Source organism: Puma concolor, chromosome E2 (assembly GCF_028749965.1).
Source record: "Puma concolor isolate L17-30 chromosome E2, mPumCon1.1.hap2, whole genome shotgun sequence".
Classification (NCBI taxonomy): Eukaryota; Metazoa; Chordata; class Mammalia; order Carnivora; family Felidae; genus Puma; species Puma concolor.
This window is the reverse complement of record NC_141681.1, coordinates 43,998,441-44,020,218: the sequence shown is the minus strand read 5'-3', so window position 1 is coordinate 44,020,218 and position 21,778 is coordinate 43,998,441. Positions and strand designations below refer to the sequence as shown.

Genomic DNA, 21,778 nt, shown 5'->3' with positions numbered 1-21,778 from the left:
GTAAGAGGGATAGTGGTGGTCACCAGTCCTGACAGAGGCAATACAGAGCCCTGAAGCCCAAAGAAAAAGGGCAAAGTGTGGCCAGAGATGAGGCCACTGCCCCCCAGGGTCATGAGACAAAGTACGACACATGAACTCGAAGTGAGGCTCCACACTGTGATGACTCAATCCAGCTGAATAAGGGAAGTATGGTAACCAGGCTGGAGCAGGTGTGGAAGGCAATGGTGACCTCCCTGGCTGGAAGCTCAGGAGCCACCTCCACAGCACAAAGGAAGAGAAAAGATAAGAGCTGAGTTTGCAAAAAGGAGAAACCAACGGCAAAGCAGCTTTGACATCAGAAGCAATAAAGAGGGCAATGAGAAGAAAGCTTTGTAAAACTGGCTAGAAAGCAAAGCAGCCCAGCTCAAGAGAAAGAGAAAGCCAGAAACAGCCTCTCATTCCTGAAATGCCATCTCTCTTGTCCCGTTGGGATCACCTCCTCCAAGAAGCCACCCTTATCCTGTTGAAGCCCCCTTCTCAGAAAACACACACTTCCCCCATCTCAGACAACTTCTGCATTTAAATAAACACTTAGTTAACAAACACTAAACTTCCCATGTACTTGCTTCCTCAGCCCACCAGGGGGCCTCCCAGCGCCAGGCCTCAGCCCAGCTGGTCCCTAATGGCAGCCACTTCCTCTCCTGTGAATCCCAAGAGGCAATCCGGGCAACCTTCTGGTTCCTACGCAGTTTCCCCTGCTGATGATCCTACAAGCAAAAAGACCCACATCTAAGAGGAGGGAAGGCAGGGCAAGAACAGTTGCCAAGAGGAAGTGGTTCAGGCACAAATGGACTTAAATTGGAATATTCCATTGATAGGGCGCCTGGGTGGCTCGGCTGGATAAGAGTCAGACTCTTGATTTCAGCTCATGTCATGATCTCACCGCTCGTGGGATCAAAGCCCCGCATCAGGCTGTGTGGGAACAGACCGGAGCCTGCTTGGGATTCTCACTCTCCCTCTCTTCCTCTCCCCCGCTCACACTCTCTCTCTCAAAATAAATAAACATTAAAAAATATCCCATTGATGGCTTATCATGATTAGGGGTCTCTTGCCGCAGAAACCACCCACAGTTGCAAATCCAACATAAGCCATCACTGAGAAGTCCTAGCTTCCCAATGCTAGCGTGTCAGAAAGAAAATTAATCTACATTCCCCCAAACCACATTAGGTCACTGTTCTTCAAACGCTGACACAACAAAACCCCACATTATTCCAAAGTCTGAAAAGCAAACACATATTTTGAAATTTTAGAGGGATTTACACAAAAATAGTGAAAACTACAACGTTTTTTCCACCTGGAAACTAGCTAAATGATCTCCAAATTGGACATCTGTTTTTTGTAGTTTTTCTAAGAAATAACAACCGTGGGCCAAGTTTTTAGAAGAAAACTATATTCTTTTAAAGAAAATGAAAATATTCTCAAAGGAAAAACTTAATTTAAGTCAAATCATACGCTTTTGTCGTGGAGCCCGATACAGAGTGCTTTCCTGCAACAGGTGTTCTCCCTGCCACGGGGACAGGGCGCCCTCTCGTGGTCTCTCTCGACCGAGCCCTGTGGCTGGAAATTTTGCGTGAGAAGGTTCTTTTCCCAAGGCTGAAGGATGGCGAGGGGAGGGGGGCCGAGGGGGAAGCGGACCCCAAGCCAGGAGGGAGGGATGGGGAGACCTGGGCGGGATTGTGGCTGAAAACACCCTTCAGAATCCCGGTGGCCAAAGGCAGGGCTCCTTCGAGGGCCCCACTCCACAAAGGTGTCATTCGTCTCCCCTCTCCTGTGACCCCGCCCAAAAAGGACACCCTTCCCACCCACCAAAGGCGCTTATGAGACACACAAACACGCGTGCCCTCCGTCAACCGCCACCTGCCAGACCACCCCTGCCCCAGGAGCGATTTCAGGCGGGGCCCCTTTTGAACAAGGAAACACTCCCGCCCCCAGGCCAGTGCGAGGAGGAGGAAGAAGGCGGCCCGCGCCCCTGCTCGCGAAGGCGAAGGCGGCTGCGTCCTCAGCTGGTGCCCCACGGCGGTCTGGGAGCCCGCCCGGGGCCGCGGGGCGCAGCAGCCCCGGGAACGCAAGGCCGGCGTGCGGGGGGGGGGGGGGGGGGGGGGGGGGGGCGAGGGGGTAGGGGCTGGAAGGAAGGGAGCGGCCGGAGGAGGCACAGACGGTGAATAAATAGAAGCAGCTACGCCGCGGGGCCGGCCCCTCGGACAGCAGCTTGGTGGCACGTGGGTGGGGGTGAGGCGGAAGCGCGGCAGCGGCGCCCCCCGTGGGACACAGAGCTCCGACGCCGACCGGGTCGGGTCACCCGTCCCGCCCGGGGGCGCTCTCTGTCGCACACACGCACGCACGCGGGTCCGCAGCGTGGGCTCCTTTCCCGGCTCAGAGCTCCGTGACGTGCACCGCAGGTGAGGGGAGGGGCCCGGGCCTGAGGCGCCGCAGGTGGCAGCGGCGGCACAGCAGGTGGCCGTCCAGGGGGTAGCAGCGGCGTCCATCCTCCCCACTCAGCTGCAGCCCGCAGTCCTAGGGAAGAACACAGCCCCAACCCCAGAGTGAGCGAGGGGGGGGCGCCTGAGAGTAATGGGGCGGGGCGGATCTGCGGGGCCCTGTGCAACTTGCAAAGGGCTTTGACTTTGATTGGGGGCGGGGGACAGACAACAGACAAGGCAGGCCAGTGATCTCTGAGAGAAGAGAAACTAGAGGTAAGCCGTACAACTGCGCAAGTTACTACCTGAAGGGATTGTCCAGGCTGCCCAAAGAGGGCCCAGGGGTCTTCTTGAATTGAGAATTTGGGGAGGCCAAGGCAATTAGAAAGCTCAGAGTGGAGTATGAGGAAGGAGAGAGCTACACGTGCCAATGACTCCCAAATTCCTACACCTGCAGCCAGAGTCTTTGAACTCCAGCATGTCTAGCTCTCGGGGGATCCTAATAGACACCTTCCAACCCCCAAACTGCCACGTTTAGTCATTGGCTGAATCCAGTCCCTTTTACTGCCTGACCTTCACGCAACTCAGTTTACCACCCCGAACCCAGGACCACAACCTCGCCTCCAACAACCTCCTCAGGGAACCCCAGCCACCCTCCCTCTTCCTCCATGCATTCTCTGATGGCAAAGAGCACCCTTTCTAAAATCCTCATGCCATCATGTCATCCTTTTGGATCATTCTCCACTGCCCTCAGAATAAGCCCATACTCTTCAGCTCATATATAGCCTTATGTCCCCAGCTCCTGCCAACTTCTCCAGTGACACAAAACAACACATTCACCCTCACACCTAAGCACATTCTGCTTCCACTGCCTGGAAGTGCCTTTCTTACTGTCTTTCTTACTGACTGTCCTTGGCTAACTCAGTCATTTTTCAGATCTTAGCTTGGGTGTCAGCTCCTCCAGAAAGCCTTCCCTGATTCTCCAAGGCCTCCTATACGCTCTGACAAGCCCTATATGCTCCAGCCCTGCCTGAGTACTCATCGCTGTCATAAGCGTAGGGACTCTTTATTTTATTCTCTGTATATCCCCAACAGCCCACATGCTGTAAATCCTCGGTAAATATTTGACTGAATGAGAAACGGGCTGAGAACATATCTTGGGGAGGGCTCTCTAGGGAGGACAGGGAGAATGGGGACATAAACAAGGAGGTGGGTCCACAGAAGACCTAGAGAAAAGGAGATCCATGTGGAGGGGGACCGCACTAGCCACCAGCCCTCCAGCAGGGCCCAGGCTCACCTCACAGTGGTAACACTCCACATGGTAGTCTCTGTCCATGGACACCACACGGATGGTTGTCTCACAGCCCTGGAGGAAGAGATGGGGTTTTGCACACAATTGTGTGTAGTGCACACACCTACTACACAACACGGTCTTGTCATGGCAGGTGTGCATTCACGCCCACGTGAGCACTGGCTTCAGTGCTTCCGCGGCCAGAATGGCATCAGCAGGTGCACAGGAATGGACACCCTCCTGCAGCTGCACCCAACCGCACACACACGTCTATGAGAGCCGTCACACAGGTGTCAAATGTGTGTATACGTGTTCTCTTCAGTTCTTTGCAGTCAGGGACGACCAGAGCCAGTCCGGCCTCCCCAGGCACGGTAGCTTGGGGCAGAACCGACGTGTGGGAGACCCCATGCCAAGAGAGGTGCACCACCCGATGGTGTCTCCTGCATAGACTGCATCCTCCTCTTGTGTGCTCCTCCCACCACCTCAGCCTGCAGAGCTAACAGACAGGGGGCGATCCTGGGCAAAGGAGCTGAGGGCCACCGTTTCTCTCTAACTCATGCAGGGACACGTGCACCCTGCGTGCATGGGCACAACGCAACCCTCGGCCCTGAGGGATATGGGGCGGGAGCATCCGCATCCCTCCCACAGGGGCCCAAGACCTGGGGCCAACCTGGGGCAGAGGCCAGGCTGGGCCAGACACCTGATCATCTCCAGGTGAGTGGTTCCTACCTGTGCAGGGAGGATAGGACGGGCACAGGAGGCACATTTCGGTGCAAAAACCCTGGAGGAATAAAGAAAACCAGAAGTGACCAGCTGCCAGAGGCCAAGGGCCCAAAGGCAGACCCACCCACAGTAGCCCCATGACATGGCCCAAGCGTCAGAACCCCTTTCCTTGTGTGGACACACTGGTGTGGGAGCAGCCTCTGCGGTGCCTTCTTGGCCTTTTAACTGGTTCCCAACTCACTTCCACCCCATCACCTCCTCCAGGACGGCTTCCATTTCTCCCTACCCTCTCCCTCACACTTCCTGTGAGTTCCCTGCCCCCTAACATCCAGGTTTGGGCCACCCCTAGCTGAGACCCCTGCAAAGCCTGGCTCCACACGGAGTACCAGGGATCCATGCGGTGCACCAACCCCATGCAAGGCTGTAGCACAAGACCAGAACTCTGAGGGCTGGGCCTAGAGCCACAGCTGGGGAGAAGGGACTGGCCTCTCACATGGATACCAGACAGGCAGGGAAGGGACTCTACAGAGACTCCCAAGCCACCACCCCAGGCAGAAGAGGCCAAACCTGGCCCTGGGAGCAAAGGGATAGATGCTGGGTGGGGCAGCCAGGAGAGCCCCCACCACTAGGAGGAGGGGCGCATGCAGGTAAAGGTGGGGAGGGGAGAGAGATGGCTGGTGGCTGAATCACCCAAGAGAGGGTTCAAGGCAGAGAGCCATGCTTTGCCCCAGCCGCTGAGCACACAAGGGGAGGCTGGAAGTAAAAAGGCCAAGAATGGAGAACACAGACAGGCAGGCTGGAAAAATGCTTCCTGGGGAGGCAGGAGAAACAGCGGGAGTCACACCCACCCCAACAGTGCTGGCCACTCACGTGTGATAGTCTCTGACGCAGTAGATGTTGTTCTCCACATCCACAGTGAAGGGCACCCCGTCCAGGCACTCGTTACACACTGAGCACCGGAAGCAGCCTGGGTGGTAGGACTTCCCGAGGGCCTGCAGGATCTGGGGGTGGGAGGCACTGAAGGGTCAGTGCAGACGGAAGGCTCAGCACAGCCCCCAGAAGAGGCTCTGGCTCTGAGCCCTCGGCAGGTCTGCAACAGGTGAAAGGGTGGGTCCTAAGACCACCCATGTCAGAGGGGTTCCAGGAGGCTGGGGGAGGTTCTCACCATCTCCATGATGAGGTGTCCACACACACTACACTTGTCGGCTGTTTGCTGGAACCCAGAGTACTGAGAGGAGACAAAGGATCCAGGATGTCGTGTGACAGAGGGGCACTCCCTGCCCAGCCAGCACCTGCCTCCTGGGCCCAGGTCTCCATGTGCAGCAGGAGGGTCCCCTCCCCTCCCCTGGCACCTGCCAGGGCCCAGCTCTGACTCACCAGGAAGTCCTCCTGGCAGTACACTTTCTCACCCACGTTGTAGAACGCCTTCCCTCGAAGTCGTCTCCCTGCAAGGACGAGTATCGAGAAGGGTCCTTGGGCCGCTGGAACCCGGGGATGGGGCCCCTGCTTCCATGTCTCAGGACTCTCCTCCAACAGACGAGAAGCAGATTATGGGCAGATTTTAACATTTCCCTTTCATATTAGGCTACTACTGTTATAATAATAAATCTTTTTAAAAGATTAAACAGCGGTGCCTGGGTCGCTCAGTCAGTTAAGTGTCTGACTTCGGCTCAGGTCACGATCTCGCGGTCCGTGAGTTCGAGCCCCGCGTCAGGCTCTGTGCTGACAGCTCAGAGCCTGAAGCCTGTTTCGGATTCTGTGGCTCCCTCTCTCTGCCCCTGCCCTGCTCACGCTCTGTCTCTCTCAAGAATAAATAAACATTTAAAAAAAAATTCTTTTTTAAAAGATTAAACACACTGACAGGTTGTGTTAAGAGGTTGTCATTTTAGGGGCACCTGGGTGGCTTGGTCGGTTGAGCGTCCGACTTCGGCTCAGGTCATGATCTCACAGTCTGTGAGCTCAAGCCCCGCATCGGGCTCTGTGCTGACCGCTCAGAGCCTGCAGCCTGTTTCCGATTCTGTGTCTCCCTCTCTCTCTGCCCCTCTACTGTTCATGCTCTGTCTCTCTGTGTCTCAAAAATAAATAAACGTTAAAAAAAAAAATTAAAAAAAGAAAAAGAGGTTGTCATTTTAAAATACATTCACATCAGGGGTGCCTGGGTGGCTTATTCGGTTAAGTATCCGACTTCGGCTCAGGTCACGATCTCACAGTTCGTGAGTTTGAGCTCTGCGTCGGGCTCTGTGCTGACAGCTCAGAGCCTGGAGCCTGCTTCGGATTCTGTGTCTCCCTCTCTCTGCCCCTCCCCTATTCACGCTCTGTCTCTCTGTCTCTCAAAAGTAAATAAACATCACAAAAATAAAATAAAATGATATGAAATGAAATGAAATGAAAGTAAAATGAAATAAATAAAATGAAATAAAATGAAATAAAATAAAATAAAATAAAATAAAATAAAATAAAATAAAATAAAATAAAATAAAATAAAATAAAATACGTTTGCTTCAGGGGAACTCAGAGCAGACATTCCAGAATGAACTGTCATCATCCATGAACATAAGAAGTACAACTCTCACCAGGTAACAAAGCCCCGGTGAAAGACGTGTCCTTGTCAAAACAAGAGCCTCAGCAGACCCGGCACAGCTGTTAGAGGCATCCCGTCAGGAGAAAGCCCACAGTGCCTAACCAGGAACAGGAGGGAGCATCCTCCCTGTGATAAAGGGCCCCCATGAGAAACCCTCAGCTGACATCAGACATAATGGTGAAATAGTGGATGCTTTTCCCCTTAGGGTTCAGCATTGGACTAGAAGCCCTAGGTCGTACAATGAGATGGGTGAAAAAAAATAAAAGCTTGGAGAGGAAAAAGGAGAACTATCTTTAATCAGGATGTGTAGAAGATCATAAGCCATCTACCAAAACAAACAAACAAACAAGCAAACCCTACTAGAAGTAATAAATGAGTTTAGCAAGGTTGTAGGACAGGTGGTCAGAATATGAAAATCAAATATATTTTTATATTCTGGTAACAAATGATTGGAAAATGAACGTACAGTTTTTAAAACAGCATTTTATTGGATGCTATCATCCAAAAAAAAAAAAAAACCCTGTAAAATACTAAGAGGTAAACTTAACAAGAGATGAGTCTGCCCCTTGCTCTGCCAAACCAAACTTTGCTGAGAGAAATTTCAGAAGACCTACATGAATAGAGTGATAAACCATTGCTGGAAGATAGCTCTCCATTGGGTCTCTCACATTTCTGCACATCTTACAGAGGAATGGCAGCTTTCATTGTGAATTACCATCCCAAGGACATTTGTGGACCAAACCACTTACAAACCAGACATTGTGGGGCATCTGGGTGGCTCAGTTGGGTAAGCATCCAACTTCAGCTCAGGTCATTATCTCATGGTTTGTGGGTTCAAGCCCCATATTGGGCTCTCTGCTGTCAATGCAGAGCCCACTTCAGATCCTCTGTCTCCCTCTCTCTCTGACCCTCCCTCTCGCTCTCTCTCCCTCTCTCAAAAATAAACATTAAAAAAAAAAAAAAAAAAAAACACAGATAGCTATCTCCCTCCGAAGTAGAAAGCAGGCTTGTTTGGTGTCCAATATAATACAGATGCTGTGTTCCTCAGAAACAAGGGTCAGAGAGCTTTGCTGGCAGCCCATTATAAAACATCAGGGTTCCCTAAACTCAGGGTTCTCTAGCCATGACACAGACCCAGACCCACTGCATGTGCGGCATCCACCTGGGTCACTCTGCGTCACCCCTGTGGGACTCGTGCAGAATGATTCAAACGTGAAGCTCATCCTGCCTGCCGTGCTCTGAGTCCCTGCCCCCAGGAGGCTCATGTCTTCAGTCAGCATTGGTGACACAGTGGCAGATAAACTTACCAGCTTGCAAGTAGGGGAAAAAAAACCTCAGTCCTTGACAATCAACTTCAAACTTCAAATATTCTGGTATCAGTTCTCCTCAAATTGATCTATATATTCAATGCCACACAATTAAAATCCCAGCATTCTTATTTCTTTTGTGGAAACTGACATTCCAATTCTATTTTGGTTTTCTTCTTTAAAACCCTTGTGCTGAGGGCTGACTTCCAGTTCTAAAATTCATATAAAAATACAAAGAACCTAGAATAGCCAAATAATCTTGCAAAAGATCAACAATGCTGGAAGACTTACCCTACCTATCTTAAAACTTAAAGTAATCAATACAGTGTAATATGAGAATAAGGAAAAACAAAAAGATCAGTAAAACAGAAGAGACTGCAAAAATAGACCCATAGATATTTCAATAAACAAACAAGTGGGAAAGCAAAGTCTTTTCCGCACAAGGTGCTGGAACAACTGGAGGAAAAAAATCAAATATGTAAAAAAAATGAAACTCCATTCCTTGCCTCATACCATACACAAAAATATAACACAAAGTGGGTTATCTACCTCAACATAGAAATGAGAAACTTAAGGGGCACCTGGCTGGCTCAGTCAGAAGAGCATGTAACTCTTGACCTCCGGTTGTGATTTTGAGCTCCACACTGGATGTAGAGATTACTTAAAAGTAAAATATCTAAAAGATTAAAAAAAAAAAAAAAGAGAGAGAGAGAGAGCGAGACTTAAAGCTTCTAGAAGAAAACATAGGAGACTATCTTCATGACTTAAAAGAGAACCAAAAATTTTTAGGTTACAAAAACAAGAACCATAAAACAAAAAAAAATTACATATTAAATTTCATCAAAATTTAAAATTTATCAGGCACTAGGGTGCCTGGCTGGCTCACCCAGAAGAGCATGCAATTCTTAATCTCAGAGTCATGAGTTCAAGCCCCACATTAGATGTAGAGATTACTAAAAGAAATAAATAATAAACTTAATTAAAAATATTATTCATACCGGGGCGCATGGGTGGCTCAGTCGGTTAGGCATCCGACTTGGGCTCAGGTCATGGGTTCATGGATTCGAGCTCCACGACAGGCTCTGTGGTGACAGCTCAGAGCCTAGAGCCTGCTTCTGATTCCGTGTCTCCCTCTCTCTCTGCCCCTCCCCTGCTCACACTCTCTCTGTCTCTCTTGTCTCTCGAAAATAAATAAATGTAAAAAAAAAAATTTTTTTTTAATATTCATACTATGAGAAAGTATTCACAAAACATGCATCCTGAAAAGAACTTGTACTCAGAATATATATATCCTCACAACTAAATAATTTAAGACAACTAACTCTCAATTCAAAAGCTGAACAAAAGACCTGAACAGACTTCATAAAAGAAGATATAAATGGTCAAGAAGCAGACAAAAAGATGCTTAACCTTATTAGTCATCAGGGAAATGCAAATTAAAATCATGAGATACCACTTCACACCCATTAGAATGGTTAAAATTAAAAAGACTAAAATATCAATTGTTGGCAAACACGTAGCAGAACCCAACTCTCTAACATTTCTAGTGGGAGGATAAAATAGCACAACCCCTTTGGAAAACAGTTTGGCAGTCTCTTATGAAGTTAAACATACACTTAGCCTATGACCCAGAAATTCCACTCCTTGGAATTTACCCGAGAGAGAGAGAGAGAGAGAGAGAGAGAAATGAAAACATTTGTCCACAAATGACCCGTACGAGAACGTTCACAGCACAATCTTATTATCTGTCAATAGTTGCACAGATCAACAAACTGTGGCATATTCATACAATAAAATCTTACTCAGCGATAAAAAGGAGTGTGCTACTAATATACAATTTAAAAAAAAGAGACATGCTTAACGACAACAACAACAAATCAGTCACAAAATAGTATACATTTGACTTCATGTATATGAAGTTCTAGAACAGACAAAACTAATCTATGGTGGCAGAAATCAGAACACTGGGGGGTGCCTGGGTGGCTCAGTGCGTTAAGCGTCCAACTTCATCTCAGGTCATAGACTTGTGGCCCATGAGTTCAAGCCCTGCATCAGGCTCTGTGCTGACAGTTCAGAGCCTGGAGCCTGCTTTGGATTCTGTGTCTCCCTCTCTCTCTGCCCCTCCCCCACTTGCACTCTGACTCTCTCAAAAATAAACATTAAAAAAAATTTTTTTAAATAAATAAATAGAATATTCCCTGGGGAAATGCACCTTCAACACAGACATCAACAAATTCCCACAGACTGACTTTAAAAATTATACGGTTTTTATATCAAAAATTATAAAACCATGTGAAGAAACAAGGTATCATGACCAAGAGTGAGGAGAAACAATAAACAATTGAAGTGGGACTTCAAAGACATCAGATATGGGGACAATTAGACACAATACAGAATACAAACATGTAATACACTTACAAAATAGAAACAGATGTCCAAAACATGAGATTACAAAGACTTCTTGGACATTAAAAGCAATAACTGAAAACAAATTTAAAAAGGTAAACTGGACTTTACTGTGACTTTCTTTTCATCAGAAGACATCATTAACAAAGTAATGAAGCAAGAATAGGTTAGGAAAAGAATTTATAACACATATATCCAACACACAACATGTATCCAAGGTGCACAGAGAACTTGCACAAAGCAATTTAAAAAAAGTCAAACCACCCAACCTACAAATGGGCAAAAGACTTCAACAGGCATTTTTACAAACAAAGGCATTCAAATGGCCAACAGAGGGGCACCTGGGTGGCTCAGTCAGTTAAGCATCCGGCTTCAGCTCAGGTCACGATCTCGCGGTCCGTGAGTTCGAGCCCTGCGTCGGGCTCTGGGCTGATGGCTCAGAGCCTGGAGCCTGCTTCAGATTCTGTGTCTCCCTCTCTCTCTGCCCCTCCCCCGTTCATGCTCTTTCTCTCTCTGTCTCAAAAATAAATAAACTTTAAAAAAAAAAAAAAGGCCAACAGAGACATAAAAAGGTGTATGAGTTTTCACTTCTCATCCAAGAAATTCAAATTAAAACCTCATTAATAGGGTGGCTCAGTCGGTTAAGCCTTGATTAAACCTTCCCACTCTTTCAGTGGGAAGTCGGTTAAGCCTTCCCACTCTTGATTTCAGCTCAGGTCATAATCTCACCCATCGTGGGACTGAACCCTGGCTCGGGCTCTGTGCTGGCAGCATGAACCTGCTTGGGATTCTCTCTCTGCCCCGCCCCTGCTGCGGCACACGTGTTTTCTCTTTTCTCTCAAAAGAAATAAACTTTAAAAAATAAAATAAAAAATAAATAAAATCTCATTAATATACCATGCCACCCCCACTAGAATGAAGACAGACAATGCTGGTAGGAAGGAGGAAAAACTGAAATTCTAATACATTGCCAACAGGATAATAAATTGCTTCTACTATGGGAAACTACTTAGCAGCATATATTGAAGCCACACAGATGCTACTCTAGGACCCAGAAATTCCACTGTTAGAAAAATAAATACAAATGTCCATCAATGGGCACAGACGCAATACTCATAAAAGGTTTATTTATAATCCCCAAATTATGGAAACAGCTCAAAAGTCATGTGCCGATGACTGGGAAGGGGCATCAGGGACTCTTACGGGGTGATGGAAATATTCTACCCTTTGATCTGGAGGGTGATTACATGGGCACGTAGACATGTACAAATGTATCAAGCTGGAATATACTCAAGATTAATGTGTTTTACACTCTTCGTGTATTTTCAATCTTTTTTTTTTTTTTTCAACGTTTATTTATTTTGGGGACAGAGAGAGACAGAGCATGAACGGGGGAGGGGCAGAGAGAGAGGGAGACACAGAATCGGAAACAGGCTCCAGGCTCTGAGCCATCAGCCCAGAGCCCGACGCGGGGCTCGAACTCACGGAGCGCGAGATCGTGACCTGGCTGAAGTCGGACGCTTAACCGACTGCGCCACCCAGGCGCCCCTGTGTATTTTCAATCTTGATAAAAATGATCAAAAATGTTGAGGCAGATTTGAGAAAAGAAACAAAAAGAACTTCTAGAAATAAAAAAAAATTCAATCACTGAAATAAAAAACTCAATGAAAGAGTTCAATAGGAGATTAAACACAGTTGAAGAGAAAAATGAATGGTCTGGATTTTAGCTTTCAGGAGACAGATCTGAGGAAATTAAACAGAATGAGAGACAGAGAAGTGCATAATATGAGGGAGAGGTTAAGAGACACAACAGAATGAGAAAACCTAATATTTCTAATTTGAATTCTAGAAGTAAATAATAGAATGGGAGAGAAGCAATTGAATCAAAGCTGATTTTATTGAATCAAAGCTGATTTTATTGAAAATAAAATAGCTGAGATTTTCCCCAAGTTGGAAGTCAAAATGAACCCCAAGCAGGACAAATAAAAGAAAACCAAGAGCCACACAAATCAGAGTCAAACTATAGAAGAATACTTTAAATTATTTGTCCTTTTTTCTAATTGATATGTGAAAGTATGTTAAATATTGTGGAAAATAATCCTTAGAACTTATGCATGTGGCAGTATATGGGTTTTTTTTTAATGTTTATTTATTTTTGAGACAGAGAGAGACAGAGCATGAACAGGGAAGGGTCAGAGAGAGAGGGAGGGAGACACAGAATCTGAAGCAGGCTACAGGCTCTGAGCTGTCAGCACAGAACCCAACGTGGGGCTTGAACTCACACACCATGAGATCATGACCCTGGCTGAAGTCGGACACTTAACCGACTGAGCCTGTGGTTTGTTTTATCAAATGCTTCATGGGGTCTTTTAATGAACCAGGGATGGGTTTTTTGTTTTTTTTTTTTAATGTTTATTTATTTTTTAGAGAGAGAGTGCACAAGCAGGGGAGAGGCAGAGAGAATCCCAAGCAGGCTCCCCACTGTCAGCATGGAGCTTAATGTGGGGCTTGAACTCACAAACCGTGAGATCATGACCTGAGCTGAAATCAAGAGTCAGACGCTTAACCGACTGAGCCACCCAGGCACCCTAAAAATAAAATCTTTTTTTTAATGTTTATTTATTTTTGAGAGAGACAGACAGAGAAGGACAGAGCATGAGCAGCGGAGGGGCAGAGAGAAAGGGAGACACAGAATCCAAAGCAGGGTCCAGGCTCTGAGCTGTCAGCACAGAGCCTGACGCAGGGCTCAAACTCATAAACTACGAGATCGTGACCTGAGCCCCAGTCGAACACTTAATCGACTGAGCACCCAGGCGCCCTGTAAAAATAAAATCTTAAAAAAAAAAAAAATGCTGAGTGAAAATTGCTTCAAATTTGGAAATCTATTCACAAACTCTGAAGTAAGTGTGAGGGTAGAATCAAGACATTTTGGACACAGCAGAATTCAGAACACTGACCTCCCAAATGCCCTTTCTTAGACAACGACAGCAAAATCTTGTGGACATTGTTCCACAGCTTTGATTCTTCTCTTCTCCTCCAAGATGCGTTCAGTATTCAGCCTTACCTCAGACAGCCTGCTGCATTCAAGGGAAACCTGAATCCATTCCCATTATCCACAGGCGGGCTTGATTAGTATAAACATAACTCCTCTTCCCTTATTATGGCAATGGTTCAGAGACTCAGGCAAGTCAGTCAATCAACCAGAGCATTCCCAACAACCAAATAAACTAGTTCAGGAATGGATGTGTGAGATGCTCTGGCCAATGACATACAAGGAGATATACGCCAGGTGCTTTCTGGAAAAGAAGTTTCCAAAAACATAACCAGAAGAGATGCCCCCTCTTCCTCCAGACTAGTGGTGTGCCAATGGAAGTCTCAAGCTGCCTCAGACATTTCACCACCATAAGAGAAGGTGCCCTAAGGAAGACACCAAACCCAAGCGAAACCCAGCCAAGCTATTCATAGGGCCTGAGACACTAGATCAATCTCAGCCTGAAGCCAGCCCAATCTCTGGGCTCCCAGTTCACTGAGCCAAAAAATATTCTTAGAGGTTAAGCCTCCTCAGCAGTTTCTCTGTAATCTGCAGCTAAAAGCTGCCAGGAAATAGTGGATTCAATGCAGGGAGTACACACGGGAAGGCACAGAATGAGCACTCCACAAGGGTCCCAGAGGGCAATGAACTCAGAGTAAAGAGAGGTAAGAACCTCCCAATAGAAACTCTGCAGGATGCCTGATATAATGGAGCCTCTGGGGAGGCGGGAAGTGAAGCTATACAAAGTAAGCCAATACAAGGTGGGGGGAGGGGGGGGGGGGCTAAAAAAAAAAAAGAAAAAAATGCAGGAAAAGTAAAAGACTATAGGACAAAAAGGGGGTGTAATCACAGTATAATTCCTCGCTCTGCAGTGGATTTTTAAATAGTTAAGGAAACATAAACCTGGTCTACTGACTTAACCACAGTTTACGATTAAAGTACACTGAGAAAACAGGAGAGAAGAGAAAAAGGCGGTGGCAGAACCTGTTCCTCAACTGTCACAGCAAAAGTGTCAGTCAGTCTAAAAGTGCTACATCAAGAAACAGCACGGTATGCTTGTTACAGATACGGAGGTGTCTTCTAGAAGAAATTGCCAAAAAATACCAAGTGGCTGCCTCTGGGGAATGGGACCAGGAGTAGAAAGATGAGTGGTTTTTTACTCTTGCAAAAAGAGCTTGTCAGCACTGTCTGACTTAACACAGTGCATGTATTACACTTCCACAGGATAAAACATTGACATGTTTAGTATAAATTAATGAAAGATATTTGCTTACGGGCAAAGCCTCAAGGGATAGTAGTAGAATCAAGAGAGCAGATGTATTAGGTTGGTTAGATAATGGTTACTTTTTTCTTTTCGTAACTTTGTTTAGGTTAAATTACAACATTTATAGCTTACGCTGTATGTAAACTTGGGAGAAAAACTAAATTGCAGGGAAAAGACCAGCCCCACACCCCAGGCAGGCAGAAAGCATAGCACTAGCTCCATGCGCCCCACGCAGGCAGCCAGGAGACATCAGTGCCCTGCACAGGACGGAGGCCCCAAAGCTGGGTGAGGGGCCTCCTTTCCCCGTGGCCGCCAAAGGCCCTGGTTCTACACCTCCCTCCCCAGGGCCCAGGACATCTTCCCAGGGGCGTGGACCTCCCAAACAGGCCAGGCCTAGGAGGAAAGGCACTACAATTCAGCCTCCTCCACACTCCAGCCTGGGCCAGAGCTGGGCGGTCCATCAGCTTGGGACTTGGGTGCAAGGACATGGTGCAAGAGGGCCGGGGAAAAGGATACCTACCACAGGAGTCGCAGGTGAAGCAATCTGTGTGATACAGGCTCCCCATTGCCTGGCATGCCTGCCTTGCCCCGTAGATGCCAAGCCCACACTTGATGCAAATACCTATGGGAGAGACGCAGGAGAGAGCCCAGGTTAGCACCATGACTGTCCTAATGCTGCCTAACCCTCAGCGAATAAACTTCCTGAGCCTTCATTTACCAATGGCTGACCTGGCGACAATAATGGTATCTGGGGGTTTCTTGATGTTGTTTCAGGATTCAGAGGTAAGCAGAGCACCGGGCACAGAGTCAGGGCTAACTGATGCCGTCCTTGCCATCAAAATATTAATGATACGTGGGGGCACCTGGGTGGCTCAGTCAGTTGAGGGTCCAACTCTTGATTCTGGCTCAGGCCATGATCTCACAGTTCACGGGTTCAAGCCCCGCATCAGTCTCTACGCTCACAGTGCGGAGCCTGCTTGAGATTCTGTCTCCCTCTCTCTCTGCCCCTCCCCCCGCTTGCTCTCTATCTCTCTGAAAATAAATAAAAAGAAACTTAAAAAAATATTAATGACATGTTTATATTAGAAAGTCATTCTGGATCCCTTCACCAGTGACCTGCTCTTGGACTGAGGGAAAATCCTTTCTGCGGTCTGTGAACCAGAAAGAATAAAGACCACACAGGCATACCCACCCCAGCCAAGCTTTCCTCATCTGTGTCCTAAGGTGAATTGATTCTCTTGTTTGATCGGCACAGCGGCCTTGCTGGCCTGCCACATGCCCCACAGTGTAGCTGCTGGAGACTCGGCAACACGCCGAGGAAGGCACGCTCAAGGAGCCTCTGTTCCAGCGGAGGGAGACAGACGACAACAGGTAAATGAATAATATCTCTGGTGGAAACAAGTGTGTGAGGTTTTTGTTTTGTTTTGTTTTTTTTAATTTTTTTTTTCAACGTTTATTTATTTTTGGGACAGAGAGAGACAGAGCATGAACGGGGGAGGGGCAGAGAGAGAGGGAGACACAGAATCGGAAGCAGGCTCCAGGCTCTGAGCCATCAGCCCAGAGCCCGACGCGGGGCTCGAACTCCCGGACCGCGAGATCGTGACCTGGCTGAAGTCGGACGCTTAACCGACTGCGCCACCCAGGTGCCCCAAGTGTGTGAGTTTTAAATTAGGGTGGTGAAGAAGGCCCCAGTGACCAGGTGATATCTGAGCAAAGGTCTAGAGGAAAGAAAGGAGGAAGTTGCCATGCAGGCATCTGGGATTACTGGTAGAATTGGGGATCACCCCTAGCAGCACAGGGTGGGGTGCCCGGCAGGCAGGGGAGGGGTAGTAAGGAAAAGGGTGACCAGCAACGCCAGGGGGAAGCCCGGCACTAGTCCCGGGGATTCCCTGGCCAGCCCTCCTGAAGACCCAGAACATGGGCGGCCAGCCCAGACATCAGAAGCCCCCCTCACAGTTACCCGGGATCTCCTGTACCCCACAGGGCATGAAGACAGGCTCCACTGGCCCTTGAGACCCTAAATCTTCTGGATGCTCCGGGACATGCTCCCTCACCCTCTCCCTCTCGCTTTCTACCATCTCTCTCTCTCTCTCTCTCTCTCTCCTTAACATTTAACCACGGTTGAGCCTCTTCCCCATCAGCACCACGTCAAGAAAGAAAGTCAAGTCAAGAAAGAAAGCTCAGTCCACATTCAGCCATCTCCTAACTGTGCACACCTCCAGACCTCCCATCCCGAACCTGCTAGCCGTGGGACCAGCTCCTCCTCTTTCATGTCCAGGCTATGACCCACACCTAGATTTCTGGCTCTTCTCCCTTCCCAGCTCTGTTGGGTACTCCCTGCTCAGTCCTGGGCCTCCCATGCCTGGGTTTTTTTCCCCAGGGGAGGGAGGGCCAGCTCAGACGCCCTCAAAACCAGGTAGGAAAGTAAAGGTGGCTGGTGGGGACCCAGAATGGAGAATGGAGAACAGCAATTATTCCATACTGAAATTAATTACTAACTCAAATGTTTTGAAGATGCAGAAGGCCAACATGCCTGCAAGTCTCCACACGTGGCTGTCCCATGGCTCCCTGGGCAGTCCGGCCTGCTGCAATGGCTCAGCCTGCAGAGGGCTCCTGGCGATCTGCCCCAGTCCACACCTCTCTCCTGAGTCACTGAGCCAGCTCCCAGATGGCCTCAGACCACCGCAGGTCTAGAGCAGAGCTCTGGATTTCCTGCAAAACTGCTCTTGCCTCAGCGTCCCTGCTCAGGAAACGGCACCTGTGCGTAGCTCGGTTTCAGGGAGCATCCAGGTCCACCCTCCTTGTCTCCTCCAACTGTGAATCTCAGCAACTCTGTTCCCTAATTTTGACTTCATTCCCTCCCCTCACTCCCACTGGCCTGATTCAAAGTCATCAAGTCTCATCCTAAAGTCCGTTTCAAGAGTGTCCTCAAGGTATCCCCGCCTGGCCCCCAATAATTCATCCCACAATCTGCAGCTAGACTTCCCTTTGGCAAGTAAAAATGACCTACCCCCTCACCCTTACTCTTGTCCATCAAGTCTGAAAACCTGACCTCACCTTCTTAAGTTACCACAATCCACAGTGAAGAGTAAAAGTCAGTTTTCCACGGGAAGCAGGACAGGAGGTGGGGCAAGAGGAGAGGCTATGACCTTGTATGATGATTAGCTTTTGGTTCCATTTGCTTTTTTTTCTAAATACGTGCTTTCGTCTCTTTAATAAAAAGACACTGACGAAGGAGATGGAGTACCCACGAAATTCAGGGAGCACAGCGTTTCAAAGAGAGGGGACTCCACCTGTGGGATGGAACAGTGAGACCAGGCCACCGAGGCCTGGCAAGCACCTGCACCGGGCCGCCACCAGGGTCTAGCAAGAGCTGGCTCAGTCCCGTGAGGGGAGACAGATGGCTCAGGGGAGATGGGAGGCGGGCGAGCAAAGGCGATGCCAACCAGACACTGGGATGGGAAGAGGTGGGCATGCCACTGAGACTTTGTGACCAAGCAGGTGTGGCTTTGCTTTTTCCTTGCCATTTTTTTTTTTTTATGAAAGACCCTTTCATTAAAGACATATTTATAACCAAAGAAAAAGGTCCAGTGGAAAGAGGAAAGCTGAAGATTGGAGGAGGTGGGGGTTGGGGGTGGGATGACCCTGATCCTCAGATCCAGACGTGGATCTGATAATAACAGGCAGCCTGCAACGGCTGACCTCAGTTTTCTCAGCAAAATAGAAAGCAAGCTCAGGGACCAGAGGGAACAGAAAGATTGTTGAGGGAATAAAAGAGGGAACTGACCAAGGCTTAGGGAGATGGGTGGCACCCAGAAGATCACAGAGGTTCAAGACCATCAACGCCTATTGGTATAGCAGCAAAAAAGGGGGGCAGCAGTCCTGGCTCAGAGTCAGAGTTCTGCAGGGCAGAGGTGATTCAAGGAATCAGAGGTCCTGAGACCAAGAGGCAGTCAGAACCGAAGCGAAACAAAAACAGGGTGTGACCTTGGGAGGAGGTGGCTCAAGAGAAGGCAGGGAGGCCACCAAAGTTCAAGAGGTTCTGGAAGTCTGAAGCTATTGGCTGGCTCCCAGCAGCGGAACTTGGTGAGGAGAGATGAGAAAGTTCTAAAGCCATCAATGAATGGAGAGAGGGACCCGGAGGTCAGCAAGTGCCAGGGCCAAGGAGAAGGGGTGGCCCAGAGAGGAAGACACACTCTGAGGATGTGGTATAGCAGACATCACTTGAGCTCATGCTACCTGTAGACTTCCTTTTGCAAAACTGTGTATTATTCAAGTTGAATTGTATGAAATTGCCACTTCTATGGCTCCGAAAGGTCAAATATCAGCACTAAGTTATCAGCAGTTCAAGCAAATAGTTGCCCATAGTTTTAAAAATTAGGAAAAGGTTACCCGGATCTGGCTTCTCTTGGGAAAAAAGGTGTACCATTGCTCACCTCCCACTCCTGGGTGGATTCAATGGGCCCTTTCGAAAGGATGACCCACCAGCTTATGCGGTCTCGTGCGGTCAGCCCTTCACTCTCTCCCTGCCTGCTTGGGTCTGGCCACCTCAGCTTCGCACACAGATACGTGAGTAACCTCAGAGGCTCACAGAAACCACCCCGACATGGGCCCTGTGGTGCACGGGGACAGGAGACAGGCAGTCTCCCCCAGAGAGAGCACTGGAGGCGTTCTCTTCAGAAGCCCACCGCAGCTTCGGCTCCCGGCACCTGCCGGGCTCGAGAGGCCAACAGCTTCCTAACTCACCTCCATGCTCCCAGGCCATCTGACAGCAGCCACAACACCTACCAAACCACAAATGCTCACCCCCATGTTCCCAGATGAGCTCAAAACTCTTCTGCGTGTCCCTCCTAAAGGCAGACCCACCCTGTGGCCCACATAACCCCTGGGCGCAGAGTAGAACAGTCCACATCCTCACATGCCTCCTTTGGCCCACATTCTTCCTTCTGCCTGGAATGCCCCCATCTAGCCTGTCACATACAGCCTCCTCCTCTCTCAAGATCCAGTTCAGGGCGGTCCTGAGCTGCTAGCTGGAATGAATGCATGAAAAGATACAAACCCCAGGACAGCCCAGTCCTGCCCAGCAAGATAACCACCCCCACCCTCACCCCCTCAGAGCCAGGTGCGTCTGCCTTCCTGCTTATCAGTAATGGAGGAAGGGAAGCCCCCTCCCCAGGCCCCCTCTCAGAACCTCCAGCCTCAGTAAGAGGCCTCCGAATTATCCAAAGGACTAGGGATCAGGAGGCCAAAGGCAGACTGGGAAATGGAGGCCGTAAGAGACTGGTGGGCTTTGAAATGCTGTGAAGCAGGATTCCCTTTGGAAGCAGCCCGCATACACCACACAGCCCAGGGTGTGGTGTGGTGGGCCTCAGGGTGGGCGTCCCCTCCCTCACACACTCTGCCCCCTTGCCACTGCCATTACCAAAGCTGCAGGTCAGGCGGGTCCGGTGGTACCCGGCCCACCGCAACTCTCTGCTCCTGTCCACTCCCCACACTCCTGGGGGGAACGGGGGCACCAGTCCCTACAGTGCTGGGGTTGCCCGGCTGATCACGGAGCACAGTGCAGGAGGAGCAGAGGCACGTGCCAAGGGTTAAGAAGAAATGACCCGAAAATGGCTTATTGTGCCTATTGGCATGACTTTTTCTTAAAGGTAAGGCAGTGAGTGCATCAACTCACTTTGCCGGAACCCCTTCTTAGGCCAGAGACCTACAGTCGAAGTCGCGGCTGTAAATAAACCTCGGACCCTGCGGTTCGCACTCACACACCCTCTGCCCAGCCCCACGGAGACTCGCTTTTCTCACCCCGGCCCACCCCGCGCTCTCCCCCGGCCGAGCCACGGCCAAGCTCGCTCACCGAAGTAGTCCCGCGCCGTGCGCGCCTCCAGCGCCCGCTCCAGCTCGCGGGTTAGCGCCTCCAGCCGTCGCTCCGCCGCGCTCGGGCCGCCCTCCCGGCCCGCGGGCAGCTGCAGCGAAGGCAGGGGGAAGGGGGCCGGCCCCGCAGGCTCCGGGGAGCGAGCCGGCGCCGGGCCGGCGCCGGGCAGGAGCAGGTCGGCGTAGGCGCCGGCCGAGCCGCGGGAGCCGAGACTGGACACGCTGGAGCGGGCGCTGCCCACCGACGGCGGCCCGGGGCAGGGGCGCGGGTCCGAGCGGCCGGAGCGCGGGCTGCCGTGGCGCTGGTCGTAGCCCAGGCTGATGCCGCTGGAGCGGGCGCTGCCACTGCCGCCGCCGCCGCCGCCGCCGCCGTCGGAGCCCGCCAGGCTGGCCCGCGGGCTGCCCGCAGGCTGCGCGCTGAGCTCGGGGGCCGCCGCGCGCCGCGGGCCTCGCTCCCCACGGCTCAGTCCGTCCGCCCCGGCCTCGGGGCCGCCGCCGCCGCCCTTCCCTCTGCGGCCCAGCGCCTGCGCCGCCTCGTCTCCCGGTGCGGGCCGCGCGCCCCGCCGACCCCGGCCTGGAGAGTCGCCGCCCGGCTCCAGCTCCCGCAGGGCCAGCCCGGCCAGGAGCAGGGCCGCCTCGTCCGCGGCCGCCCGGGAGCGCTGCATGGCCCGGCCCGCCGGCCCTGGCGCGTCACCTCCGCCTCCGCTTCCCGCCGCGGCTCCGGCCGCGCCGCCGCATCGTCCGCCCCAAGCCCGGAGCCCGCCCCGGGACCCCTGGGCGCGGGGCGGGGCGGGGCCGGCGCCGGGCCGGGGTCGTTCCGCCGGCCACGCGCGGTCCGGGGGCCGCGG

The 21,778-nt window shown here is 50.4% G+C and overlaps 1 protein-coding gene across 1 annotated transcript; it reads right to left on the bottom strand.

Moving 5' to 3' along the window:
* Positions 1–1,408: 1,408 nt before the first annotated feature.
* WTIP (WT1 interacting protein) lies at positions 1,409–21,595 on the bottom strand. Its single transcript, XM_086689617.1, has 8 exons — positions 20,914–21,595; positions 15,580–15,681; positions 5,848–5,915; positions 5,636–5,698; positions 5,341–5,471; positions 4,477–4,528; positions 3,754–3,822; positions 1,409–2,553 (listed from the first exon to the last, which is right to left on the bottom strand). Exons 1-8 carry the CDS (start codon positions 21,593–21,595, stop codon positions 2,413–2,415), a joined length of 1,308 nt encoding a protein of 435 aa, XP_086545743.1. The 3' UTR covers positions 1,409–2,412.
* Positions 21,596–21,778: the final 183 nt, after the last annotated feature.